Raw genomic sequence first — 14,389 nt, forward strand, 5'->3', positions numbered from 1 at the left:
CGGGGGACGGCGACCGGGAAGGCAGACGGGGGACGGCGACCGGGAAGGCAGACGGGGGACGGCGACCGGGAAGGCAGACGGGGGACGGCGACCGGGAAGGCAGACGGGGGACGGCGACCGGGAAGGCAGACGGGGGACGGCGACCGGGAAGGCAGACGGGGGACGGCGACCGGGAAGGCAGACGGGGGACGGCGACCGGGAAGGGGGAGGGGGGAAGGCGACCGGGAAGGGGGAGGGCGACCGGGAAGGGGCAGAGGCTGCAGGAGGGGTGGGGAGAGGGATAGGAAATGATAGGATATCCTTAGGATGATCTTTGCACTTCAGGTGTTTAACTCTGAGGAGAGATTCTACAAATCAGACCTATTTTCTCTAGAATTTAGGTGATGGTGTGGTCCAATTGAACTTTTTAGGATATTTATAAGGATAAACTATTCCTACTGGTTGGGGATTCTAGAACTAGCAGGCATCATCTAAAAATTAGGGCCAGACTGTTCAGGAGAAATGTTTGGAAGCACTTCCACACATAAAAGATGGTAGAAGTTTGAAATTCTCTTCCGAAAACAGCAGTTGATGTTAGATCAGTCGCTAGGGGTTTTTCACAGTAGCTTCATTGCAGTGTGAATGTAAGCCTACTTCTGACTAATAAACTAACTTTACTTTAACTAATCTTCAAATCTGAGAAGGATCTTTTTGTTTAGCAAAGGTATTAAGGGATATGGGCCAAAGACTTGGGGGCTGGGGGCGGCCTCTTGGCTGGAGTTAGGCCACAGATCAGCCATAATGTCATTAAATGGGCTTAATGGTCTATTCCTGTTCCTATGGGGATAAATGAGAGAATGGACAGGAGACACTCCTGACCAGCGAGGGAATGTGAAAAAGCAGTGGGAGATAAAGATAAGGAGTGGGGAAAGCAGGGAAGCACAGGAACACACACAAAGTGAGATCAAATGCTGGGGAGAATAGAGGCAGAAAAAGGAGAAAGGAAGTAGAGAGTAAATATCTGGAGGAAAGAAGAGATTGTGGAGAAGTTGAGGGAGTTGAGAGGCAATAGAGAAGCAAAACAACATAAATGGAGAATAAAAAGAAAACAAGTATCAGAAATGCAAAACTGATCTCTACGTAATGAGTTTGCAGTATGGAACCTTTTGGTAGAGCCATTTTCACTGCCTGCAATGTCAGAGACAGCTCTGCATATTTCACATGCAGATACTACCTTGTCTCTCACTATCAGTCGGATTGTGATAGTTAAAAAACGCTAACAAGATGCAAGTTCTTACCTTTTTGGCCAGGCTTTTAAATCACATCCCCTTCCTGCTTTAGCTGACTTCATGAACATTAAGTGCTTTCGACCATCTGCACAGTTGGTGCTTGATCCTCAGCCAAAAAGGCAGTCACTGCACTAAAATGCAGTATAAAGCAGCCCAAAGTGGTTTCCTGTGAAGTAGACACTTAGCAACAACTGTGTGTACTCATGATGGTTAATAGTTGTTCAACGATGCACATAGAGATTTAAGACCTCGGTGCAAAGTTACATTGAAAGATTAAATGAGTAAAACCTTGGCAGATATTCAGAGTGGGAAAGTGTGAGGTCATCCATTTTGGAACAAAGATAATCAGATCAGAGGATTTTCTAAATAGCGGAAAGCTAGAAACTGTGGAAGAGTGATTTAGGGGGCATGGATCAAAACCATTAAAATCCTACAGACAATGCTACAGTTAGACGTCAAGCAAAGTCACGTATTCAAATCTGAGCACCATAGTTCAGCAAGGATACACTGGCCTGGGAGGAGCTGCAATACAAAATCACGCCAAAGCTTGAAGGGTTAAGTGGGGGCATGTTGCATAGACTAGGCTCGTGTTCCCAGGCTGTGTAGATTAGAGGGATTAGCAGGAATAGGGTCTGGGGTAGGGTTGTTGTCAGTGCAGACTGGGTGGGCCAAATGGCCTCCTTCTGCACTGGAAGGTTCCTATGATTCTATGTTCTCTTGAATAAGGAAAATTAAGGGGAGATAGAATCAAGGTGTTTAAAGGTGATTAAAGGCTTGATTAAGATCAATCTCCACTGTTGGAGCAGTACTGAATAATGGGGATAGAAAACTTTAAAATTAGAGCTAGACAACTCAGAGATGATGCCAGGAAGCACTTCATCACAAAGGATGGTGGAAAACAGGAACTTTTCCTTCCCCTTGCCAAAAACAATTGTTCAGGCTGGTAGTGTAAGTTGAAACTTTCAAATCTAAGATGGGTAGCTATTTTTGTTAAGTAATGATATCAAGAGATAAGAAAACCAAGACAGGTAAATAGAGTTAAGCTATACAGCAGCCACAATCTAAATGAACATGGAACAACCTTGAGCACCCGAGTGGCCTCCTTTTGTTCCCCATTAGATTGGGGGTGGTAAATGGAATCAAAAATCCCCGATTTCCAGTAGGGTGTTCCTAACTGCCCAGCTGACAGGAACACACATTTTTCAATTAAATTAACAGATTGATAACACATCATGTTCTGTCTGGCATTCTATTGAGTAACTACTTACCCACTGACACAGCCATTCCATCAATGCAGCTGTCATGTTAATAAGTGTTTGTTACGTCAGTCTCCCTTGTTCTCTCTTTCTCCGATTGATGTCTCTGACCATATTGTCAACACTCAATATTACTGACCTGACTCTACTCACAACCCCAGCTGACCTACTTGGGATTTTGAGCTGGAACAATTATTCAGCTTCCACCCGGAATTCATAGGACTGATGGTTGAATCAATGACTGACCAGTCAGAGTGAAAGATTGGGCTAAAGTTGACCACAGTGACTGTACTAAAATATTGTGCAGCAGAGCTTTTGTGGTCAATTGGTCATGATTTTCTTTATGGACGTTAAGTGAAGAAATAACAAATAATATTTTACTTGCATCTGTGTCAGCTAAGATATGGAACTGACTCATTTCTAGGCAAATTTATGGTGACAATATGATTAATTGTGGGTTATATTACCATTAAAAGAACATAGCCATTAAAATAATACTCTTAATAGTTATCAGTCTTTAGATTGTTTAAATTTAGTACAATAATGATGAGAATAAGTGGTACCAATTTCTGTATTCTCCCTTCATTTGTTCCACACAAGCTCAAAGAGAAAACATCCAGAAGCTACTTGATCATATACGTCCTCACTGGCAAACCTGATCTTGTCCTCAACTGTTCACAAAAACATGGGCATTTTACAGCACGACTCAACCAGACTGTAACCAACAGTGGGGACTGACTGATTTTTCCTGTTCCCTAGACCTGGGGGTATTGAGGTCAATTATAGGGCACTGAATGGTGATCAGGTCATTCAGCCCAGCTTGTGATTCAAATCTAGCATGCTCTTGTCACTTAGTGCTGCTCCTGGCAGTCTTTACCCAATAAGCAATAGGAGGGACTGACTTTGAACATTTAATCACGACTCTGTGAAAGAATCCTGAGCTCCACAGTGCTAAACTCAAACGTTAGCATTCAGTGCCCTGTCTACCGGAAAACGTTTCTGCACCAAGAGAGCAGGATTATTCCAGAGAAAGCAGGGCTATGAAAAACAGGCATGTAATGTCATACACAGACCAAGAGACACAGATTAAATACAATTCACTTTATCAAAGGGTTTTCATTCACAAAACGTGTACGTTTGGGCTATAGATATACAAGTAGTAAATGAGGCCAAAAAAAAACCTTATTAGATTTTAATGCCCCTCCAATACTGTTCATTAAAAGATAACCGGATTATTGCCAGAGTGACTGCTGGATCTGGGACTGTGCTGTACTCTTGTATAATGTGCAGAGAAATCCAGCATCTACACCTGGTTTTTACTTGACCTGCAGGCACGCAACACGCAATCGCATGCCAAATGGCAGATGGCAATTACGCACATGTCGGCTTGAAATCCTGTTATATGCTTCAAGTTAATACTTGTGTCACAGGGGACAGGACTTTGTAAGGGACAAAGGAAAACATTTCTGTTCTGACCCTATTTTCAGTTGCACCTATTGGCAGATCATTGGTATGTGCTGACTGAATAAATTCAAACTCCATTTTTATTACACAGGATTTTGGAATTTTCCCCTATTTTGACCAGCGTTTTGGGGAAATCACTTTGCACGTGAAAACCAGTGACCTTGCCATGTGGCTTCGAGGGACACAACTGAAAATAGCAACTAAGTGGAAATGCTGTCCATTGTCAAGAGCCTGAGCACCCTACACACATCAATGGTTTCAGTACTAAAACCTGCAGTTCATATTTGGAGTCCTGCAAGTTACCAAAGTAAGGCAAACATAGGTAAACAAGTATAGAAACAGAAACAAGATTTGATAGAAATCCCTCCCCGTCCCCCAACAATATCCTACTGTTTCACTGCAGCATTCCGTTGCCAAGTCTGTCTGAGGTAGCGCTGACCGAAGGCGTGCTTGGCAACGGAAGCTAGCATCATAAAATAGTGCAGTAGTAAAAGTAACTAGACCAGGAAGTGGAGGCATCACCCCCGATGAGGTCATAGGTGGAGTCCCGTGATTGGTCGTGCAGCCTGTTGTCAGGAGTAATGATTGTAGAGAGGTGGAGCATGGAGGGTGCCATTCTGAAAATAGTGTTGTCGAGAGGCCATGTACTCCGCATAGCTGATTGTTACTTTCTCACTGCGGTACCTGAAGAAAAATAAATGGAAGCACATTAACATGGCTGTTTCTGGTTGGATTCAAACAGACAAGTGGCACAATTGAATATACATGCTATACCAACCCCCACCCTGCTTTCTGAAAACGTGGACCAATGATGGAAAGCCAATCCAACTACCTTCCCAAAGAGGCTAATTTCCTGAAGAAGTGCGTGTCAGCAGGACCCTTTAAAATTAGCACAGCATCTGACTTGAGGAAACAAGTATCCACAAGTGGACTGTAATCAGCAGCAATTACTGATGATGGCCCTCCCCACCCTCCAGTCTAACCCAGGATTGTCAGTACGAATTGTAGTGGTCCAATAGCTGTTCTGACTAAATGAAAGATAACTCAACACGAGAGAGAATAAGGTATCATTGTCCAACTGAGCTATTCAATTATCAGTTCCAAGGAAGCACTCCTTTGTGTCACTGGTGCAATTTTCAAAGTTAGATGTTTCAGGGTTCAAAATCTGCTCCAGGCGCTTCCAGGAAAATACAGACCGGAGCTCAGCTTTTAATTGATGATCGTTCATCATTCTGGTTATGGAAGTTGTTCAATTCTCTCACCTAACCCATACTATTAATTACTATTAAAAAGGTTGCAACCATTGAAGAAGCTTTCACATTATGTACTTTTTTAAAATTCTCTCATCAGACGTGGGATGTTGCTGGCAGATCAGCATTTATTGCCCATTCCTAATTGCCCTTGAGAAGGTGGTGGTGAGCTGCATTCTTGAACCACTGATGTCCATATGGCATATGTGAGACTGTTTCAGTCAATTAAAGATATTTAAGCAGCCTGAAAATACATCCACTACTTCACACTCTTCTATAATGGAAGAATACCTGAAGATTCAAAATGTTGATTAGCTTCAAAGTGAAGTAACCAGATTCAAGTCCCACATTCAATCATTTATCAAGTTAAAATTTTCATCTGCCGTCAAGAAACCTCCTTCCTTTACTATTTCAATTTGCTTCCCAGTATGTCAACATTTAAAGTGATGAATCTTAGGTTACCATTGTGCAGTTACATTTGGAACAAATGATATAAACCTGAAAGGTTAACTTGTTCTTCTTTTCAAATACTGACAGACCCATTGCAGGTCTATTTCCTGCTTTTATTTCATGCACTTTCCATTTCTGCTTTCACTATTTTTTTCTTTGTTGCTTCACCCAAACACTTGGCCCAGTAAATGAGGAGAGTACTTCTGTCTTTGAGCTAATTATCATCAACAGCAGACCAAAATGACCTACCAAATCAAATTTCTTTCTATTCATTCTGCAAGGAAGAAAATGGCCATCACTCAGCAATTTCAACTGCTGGCATTGGTAAACACAAAACTCACCATTTAAGGATTTAGTCAATAACCCTATGTCACATTCTTTAACAGCGCAATCAGTTGAGTAAAGTTTATATATTAGTCACAAGTAGGCTTATATTAACACTGCAATGAAGTTACTGTGAAAATCCCCTAGTTGCCACACTCCAACATCTGTCCAGGTACACTAAGGGAGAACTTAGCATGGCCAATGGACCTAACCTGCACATCTCTGGACTGTAAGAGGAAGCTGGAGCACCCAGAGGAAACCCATCCAGACATGGGGACAACGTGCAAACTCCACACAGACAGTGACCCAAGCCAGGAATCGAACCCAGGTCCCTGGCTCTGTGAGACAACAGAGTTAACCATTCTGCCACCATGCCGCCCAAGGTGCACCTTGCACCTACTCACTGCATAACAACCTGGTATGTGGCATCTTCAACGTAGAAGAAAACATCTCAAGAGATTAAATTTCCTTAACTGAAAAGGCTCAATAAGTAGAGTAGAGTTACCATATTGTATCTGTTCTGAGGACAATGAAGAGGGAGTTTTACCTGCATGTAATCTATTCTGTACTTTACTTGGCAATAAAACCTGAAGTACTCCTGTGGCTTACTGGTAGAACTCTTCCCTCAGAGTCAAAAGTTTGTGAATTCATGTCCCACTCCAAAGGACTGATCGCAGTCTAGACTGGCACTTCTTCACTAAAGTACATTGCATCTGCATTGCTCTGTATATAGTTGTTACTGTTAATAAATATTCTTTGTTCTTCATAACTCGTGGAGCCAAATTACTTTAAGTGTAAACTTTGGATGATCTCAAGCTGAGGCCTTATCTGATCATTGAAGTGGATGTAAAAGATTCCACAACCCCATCCAGTCATTTATCTCATTGTTGCTGATCAAGATCCCACGAACAGCAATGTGACTGTTCAGTTTCCCTCCACTCTAACAATGACTACAATTCAAAAGTACTTGCTAGTTGTGTTATGCGTTGGAGTGTCCTGACCTTATGAAATGCAGAGTTATTTTATTAATATAGAAGCTAGACCCTGTATCTAGTCCATGATATAGTTTCTCTTACAGAATCCTTCCTGAGACAATCTTAAATTGGACCTGGGAATGTTTGAAGAAACATTTAAGGAAGAGTACCTTGCACAACATATTCTAGGACTCTTCAAACAGCAAAAACATCATAAAATTCTCTGACAGCCAGTGACCCAACTAAAGAAGAAAGGCATATACTATATTTAAGAATCCCTGAAAATGGAGAGACCGCTGCACATTTGAAACAATCAAAGAAATGTGCGTAAAATAGCTAAAGGACACTTTCCAATCTACATGTCCATGTTTGGCAGACTCATCTTGCAGTTTGCCTAATATTTCTTTGTATATAACTTAAATGCAAATAAACTGGTTAGTAATCATAACCTGTACACTAGTATTTTAACGGAGACATTTTCAGATCTGGATTCAGAGGGACTCAAAGAGGGACTCCTTTTGAACTCCAGTGCGCAACGTAACAGAAAGGATTCAGCCTTAAGTTCTGCTCCCCAAGGAATATTCTCAGGGAAAGCAAGGGCCATTCGTCACTCACAATGAGATTATAGCTGTTGAGAGGTAACAATGACTCATAGCCCCAGACTCCAGTTCCTCCAAACCAGTTAAAGGTTAGGGGCATGCATATTCAAAATAGGTTTCAACTCACTGCCCCTCGACTGAAAAAAAAATCAATAGATTCCCCCCCCCCAATACCAATCTATCATATCCTCTCATGTCTCATAAATTTGACTGAGTTTTTTAAAGGAGTAACCAAGAAGATAGATGAGGGCAGTGCAGCTGATGTTGTCAACATGGACTTTAGCAAGGCCTTTGACAAGGTACCGCATGATAAGTTGTTGCATAAGATTAAATCTCACGGGATCCAGGGTGAGGTATCTAAATGGATACAAAATTGGCTTTGGAGGGTGGTTGTAGAGAGTTGTTTTTCAAACTGGAGGCCTGTGACCAGCAATGTGCCCCAGGGATCAGTCCTGGGTCCACTGTTATCTGTTATTTATTATTTATATTAATGATTTAGATGAGAATATAGGAAGCACGATAGGTAAGTTTGCAAATTACAGTAAGATTGGTGACATAGTGGACAGTGAAGAAAGTTATCTCCAATTGCAACGGGATCTTGATCAATTGGGCCAGTGGGCTGACGAATGGCAGATGGAATTTGATTTAGACAAATGCGAGGTGATGCATTTTGGAAGCAGGATTTAATCAATGGTAGGGTGTTAGGGAGAGTTACAGAACAAAGGGATCTAGGGGTACATGTTCATAGCTCCTTGAAAGTGGAGTCACAGGTGGACAAAGTGGTGAAGAAGGTGTTCAGCATGCTTGGTTTCATTGGTCAGAACACTGAATACAGGAGTTGGGACGTCTTGTTGAAGTTGTACAAGACATTGGCAAGGCCATACTTAGAATACAGTGTGCAATTCACCCTATTATAGAAAGGATAGTATTAAACTAGAAAGAATGCAGGAAAGATTTACTAGGATGCTACCAGAACATGATGGATTGAGTTATAAGGAGAGGTTGGATAGACTGGAACTTTTTTCTCTGGAGTATAGGAGGCTGAGGGGTGACCTTATAGCGGTCTATAAAAGTAATAAGGGGCACAGATCAGCTAGATAGTCAATATCTTTTCCCAAAGGTAGGGGAGTCTAAAACTAGAGGGCATAAGTTTAAGGTGAGAGGGGAGAGATACAAAAGTGTCCAGAGGGGCAATTTTTTTACACAAAGGGTGGTGAGTGTCTGGAACAAGCTGCCTGAGGTAGTAGTAGAGGCGGGTACAATTTTGTCTTTTAAAAAGCTTTTAGATAGTTACATGAGTATGATGGATATAGAGGGATTGGGCCAAGTGCAAGCAATTGCGGTTAGCTTAGGGGTTTTAAAAAAGAAAAAGCGGCATGGACGAGTTGGACTGAAGGGCTGTAAACCTCTATGACCTCAAACCCTTCCATACACGCAGTCCCAACAGCCAATAATCACAATGGACATCACCCCTGCCAGCATAACCAAAGGAAGCGAGAAGGTCATTTTGCAACTTAAGATTCTCCAGAATTAACCAGAGATAACAATTAAGCAAAGTTTTGCACCTTTAGTTGATGCAGATCAAAACTAAACAAAAAAGGGGCTTCACCTCTCTGGAGCTACTGACACCTTACCAGCTTCAAGTTTCTCTGTATAGGTTTGTGTCTCACATGCTTCAACTTCTCTACACACAGATAATATGTCATCAGTATTTACATAGACACATTTGTGTTATTGGCCTCCAGTCGCTTCATACAGATTATACAATTTTGAATATAGTTAGAGTAAAAATAGTTTTGACTATAGTTATAGTAAAACTATACAGTTTTGAATATAGATTTTCTACATTACTTGCCTGGTGAGTTTAATTGCTTTCCTGAACTCATTTGTGATTGGAGCTTTGTAACCTCCTTTACGAAGAAGAGAGTCTATGGTCTGAATCTGGTCCCAGTCTGCAAAATAAACACATACACAGGTAATGCCAGGGACAAATTTATATCTTAATATCGGCTAATGCATGCAGCAAGACTTCAATACTAGCAAGGTCACTAGTATATGGCCACATACACAAATTGAAGATCAAGAAAGCGAAAGGAAAATACGTGGGGAAAATGAGATGCATATTGTTTGTAATGCTTTACTTTAACTAAATTTACATAAAACAAGTTGGACAGACTATCAAATAAATGAATTACATATTTACATACAATCAAAATAATGAGGTTACTCAAAAGAACAGATCTTCTGATCAGCAGTAGAGTGAATGTGCCGCCATCAACTGTGATTCAAACTGCCCGCTTAACTTTTCACTCTGGAGTCTTTGGACCTCTGGCTGCCAGCTCCAGTTTGAATCTAGCGATGAGTAGTCAGAAGGTCAAGTGGCAAAGGGTAAATACAACTGATCCACACCCTCTTAAACATCTGTCTTCAGTTCACTGACTTGCAGAGATTTTAAACATCCCTGCCATCCATAATACTGCACAGCTTCCTGCTCACCCCCCAAAACAATGCTACCACCTTCCTCTCATCAGATAATTCTCACTCCCTGAGCAACGCTTATTCCCCTTTCCTGCTCACAATGGTGTTTAGTTCATGGTGAAAAGGTGGTGTGACTCTACTGCAGTTATGTTTCACTACTTGGCCTCCTGACTCTGCCCCTCAATAAACAGATAGAAACAAAGGATGAAAAGAATAGATTTCCCAGACTGTGGGTCACACTTACCCTGCTCCTTGGCCACTTCTGGCAAGTACGTTGCTGTGCGTTTTGCCCCCTTCTCGTTCACAAACTCTATTCGAATTCCATGTACTCCCACCTAAACACAGATTCATCTTTATTACTATGAGAAGACAAAATATATTTCATTTAACATGCCATCACTTGTATGTAAATGTGATCCCTCATCCAGTGCCAGGTCTACACCAAACTGCTACCTCAGTAACAGAATAACTTAGCAAGGGATGAAAAGACTGATTGACCAGCCATTACTTTAAACAGTCCAGCTCCTGTCATGGTTGATGTAGAACACAGCCATGCAGACCTGAAAGTCCCTGGTGTATTCCAAGTTTGCTGGTCTCAGATAAGGTACTGGCAACTGCAATATCATCGCCCTCAGCTGCTTACCTCTCAAGCATTTACTAGCAAGGCAACTCAAATCAAGTTTAAATTTAACCCTTTAAATTCCAGTGCCCTCCAGGTGAATTTTTGCAGTATGCATTCCAAAACCAATATCTTTTCTGTGGATCAGTACCAAAACTGAACCCAGTATACTAGACGTGTACAACTTGGCCTAATCAGGACTCCATACAACAGAAGCATTATTTCCTCATTCTGGAATTGCAACCATCTTAAGATGAAGGAAAACATTCTATTAGTCTTTTCTGATGATTGTATGATTTCCACGCACAGGCCTTTAGTGGTTTGCAAACTTGGACACCTCAATAAATCCCTTTGTTCCTCTTCAGCTTCTAGTGTTCCAGCACTGAGAATATATTCTGATTTGTTTTGTTCAGATCTAAAGTTATCCTTTCCACATTAAACTGCATTCATCACACTTTTGTCCATTCACAGAAGGTCCTTCGGCAATTTCTTCTGCACAATTTACGCCTAATTTTGTGTGATCTGCAAATTTGGATATGTGACTTAGACCTAGATCATTAATGTTTCACACGGCAGTCTCACTGACAATCAGGTATAATAATCCTTCATTGGCTGCTTACACTTAAAATGGATTCATTAAAATAATTTGAGTTCTTATTTTGAAGTGACTATTTTCCTGACACAATGTACTTTTTTACTGTACCATTAGGCAAGTCAATGTGGTGAGGACCTATTACCTGCCATCAGAACTAGCCTCCCCACCCTTTGCGTCTCATTGTCCAATTTTGCATACTTTGTGCTGTTGATTGGAATGAAGGAGTCAGTCCTCACAATGCCAGAGCTGGTGATCAATTACCTCAGTAAGTTATTTGAATATGAAGGAATATAATACTGCAAAGCTGCTTTAGAAAGCACAATGCAACGACGGGATACATCAGAAAGACTTGGAATGTGCACAGAGTGCAACACAATGTTTCCTCTTAGAGAATGCAGCTGCGCCACCAAGTGGCTATATTACAACAGAACATTAGCTCTGTCCCCTTCTGGATTCCGAAGGAGAAACACAGACAATTGATAACATGGAAAGTAGAAGGACAGCAGAGAAATGAGTTTCCCCATTAGGCAAGGTGACAACGTGTTGCTATTTCATTTGTGAGATTGCCCATTCCTTCTGAGTAACCTGCTCACGACCCATTGGCAATATTTGGGTTTGAGCATCACCAAATCTACGAGTAATGTTTGTAATGCTAGTGTATTTAGCCAGTTCAGTAGAAGCTTACACCAAAATGCTAACCTGTCTCACTCGGATGCTACTTCACCTGTGCACCTCAAAGATGTTCTGCTTTTGAGATGAACACAGGACCTGACCGAATAAGAAAATCATTGGTGATAGCTGTAAGATTAATAAGCTGATCAGTAAAAAGAAATCATTTTGTTAGAATCATGATCAACAATGAAAAAGGAGCAATGGAGCCAGACTGGACTTATAGAATGAAATTATTTTTGGAAAGTCAGTGGATTTCATGTTCAAGTGTCTTGAGTGGATTTTGAACTCTCAACTATGGTGAACTTGTTCGTTTTTTTTGCATTGTTCTACCTTATAATTATAATTGTACAATTAGAAATAGTTACCTTACTTTTTTTTTAAGAAAACAGAAACCAACATAATGAATGTTATTTTATAGACAAGAAACTTGTTTCACAGCTTTGGCACTGATCCTCGTTTCTGTCGATCTGAGACAAAAGTCTTACTGCTTGTACATCATTGTGTTAGTGGGGAGGAGCAGCTGACAACCATTCCACGCAAGACCAAATCTTTCTACAGAAGCTTGTATTAGTCACTACGGGTGAGTGAGTGAGATGAGACAAAAGAAAAGAATCAGTAACAGTGTTCACTCTCAAAGGAGACTAAAGAAAAAGCTTTCTGAACTTAAACAGGGTAGAGATCAATAAGCAAAAGTTGAGCCTCAATATTGAGATAAGCAAGGAGAAGGCATGCAGGTGATGAAGGAACACTCCAGATTAATACAGGACCAAGACGAAGTGGCTAAAGTCAGATATGGTGATCAAGAGCTAGTAGGGGGTGATTGGGGTGGGAGGTTGATAATTGAGGAAGGGGAGATAGTAGTAAAAGAAGCTGCATAGATGGTCTTGATGTTGGAGATAGATAAATCGTGTTGATCAGAGAATCTTACTAAAAAGCCTGGCTAGTACACTGGGATTAATTACTGTAAGAAACTAACACAGTAAGATCCACGATTGCCCAATTCTCGCTGATGTCAACTTTTTATCCAATGTACATCTATAATTTGTACTGCGGCAACTTACCAAGATTCCTTGGACAGCACCTTCCAAACTCACGACCTCTACCACTTAGAAGGACAAGGGCAACAAATAACACTACCTGCAAGTTTCCCTCCAAGTCATAAATCATCCTGGCTGCGGATTAGACTGCCATTCCTTCACTGTGACTTCGTCAAAAATCCTGGAATTCCCTTCCTAACAGCACCATGGGGTCTTCCTACACCAGGAGACTGTAGTAGTCCAAGAAGAAGGCACCCCACTACTTCTATTAGGAGAGAATTAGGAAGCATTGGTTGGACTAGGAGATTACAGGGACTGGGAACGTCCGAGATGTGGAGATTTTTCAAGGAGCAGCTACTGCGGGTCTGTGATAGGTATATCCCTGTCAGGCAAGGAGGATTTGGTAGGCCCAGGGAACCGTGGTGCACTAAAAAAGTTGATTCGTTGGTTAGGAGGAAAAAGGAGGCTTATGTTCGGATGAGGCTTGAGGGCTCAGGTAGTGCATTAGAAAGTTTTAGATTGGCTAGGAGGGAGTTGAAGAGGGAGTTAAGGAGGGCTAAAAGAGGACATGAGATGACTTTGGCTGATAGGATTAAGGAGAACCCTAAGGCGTTTTACAGGTATGTCAAGAACAGAAGGTTGGTTAGGGCAAGATTAGGGCCAGTTACAGACAGTAGAGGGAAGTTGTGTGTGGAACCGGAGGAGATTGGAGAGGCATTGAACCAATATTTCTCTTCGGTGTTCACGCAAGGGGACATGAATGTAGCTGAGGAGGACACTGGGGTGCAGGGGTGTAAAATAGATAGTATTGCAGTTGATACGGGGGATGTGCTGGATATTCTAGAGGGTTTGAAAATAGATAAGTCCCCTGGTCCGGATGGGATTTACCCTAGGATTCTCTGGGAGGCAAGAGAGGTGATTGCGGAGCCTCTGGCTCTGATCTTCAGGTCGTCGTTGGTCTCTGGTATAGTACCGGAAGATTGGAGGACAGCAAATGTTGTCCCATTGTTTAAGAAGGGGAGCAGAGACTTCCCTGGGAATTATAGACCGGTGAGTCTTACTTCTGTGGTGGGTAAGGTTTTGGAAAGGATTAATAGAGACAGGATTTATAGTTATTTGGAGAGTAATGAATTGATTAGAGACAGTCAGCATGGTTTTGTAGCGGGTAGGTCGTGCCTTACTAACCTTATCGAGTTCTTTGAGAAAGTGACCAAAGAGGTGGATAGGGGTAAGGCAGTTGACGTGGTGTATATGGATTTTAGTAAGGCGTTTGATAAGGTTCACCATGGTAGGCTTCTGCAGAAAATGCAGATGTATGGGATTGGGGGTGATCTAGGTAATTGGATCAGGAATTGGCTAGCAGATAGGAGACAGAGGGTGGTGGTTGATGGTAAATATTCGTC

At 41.7% G+C, this 14,389-nt stretch overlaps 1 protein-coding gene across 3 annotated transcripts in view; it reads right to left on the bottom strand.

Moving 5' to 3' along the window:
• Positions 1-308: 308 nt before the first annotated feature.
• Positions 309-14,389, bottom strand: part of LOC145340856 (AMMECR1-like protein) — a 69,092-nt gene continuing 55,011 nt past the window's right edge. For 2 of the 3 annotated variants that reach the window (XM_080185317.1, XM_080185318.1), the window contains 3 exons: positions 10,308-10,398; positions 9,441-9,537; positions 309-4,672 (listed from right to left, as the gene is read on the bottom strand). In XM_080185317.1, coding sequence (XP_080041443.1) covers positions 4,561-4,672; positions 9,441-9,537; positions 10,308-10,398 — 300 coding nt within the window. In that variant the 3' untranslated portion in view covers positions 309-4,560. Of the gene's footprint in view, positions 4,673-9,440; positions 9,538-10,307; positions 10,399-11,980; positions 12,076-14,389 lie in introns of those variants that run through there. The other variant, XM_080185319.1, reaches the window with a different exon arrangement.

The sequence above is a fragment of the Carcharhinus amblyrhynchos genome, chromosome 3 (genome assembly GCF_965287045.1).
Source record: "Carcharhinus amblyrhynchos chromosome 3, sCarAmb.v2.hapA, whole genome shotgun sequence".
NCBI classification, from domain to species: Eukaryota; Metazoa; Chordata; class Chondrichthyes; order Carcharhiniformes; family Carcharhinidae; genus Carcharhinus; species Carcharhinus amblyrhynchos.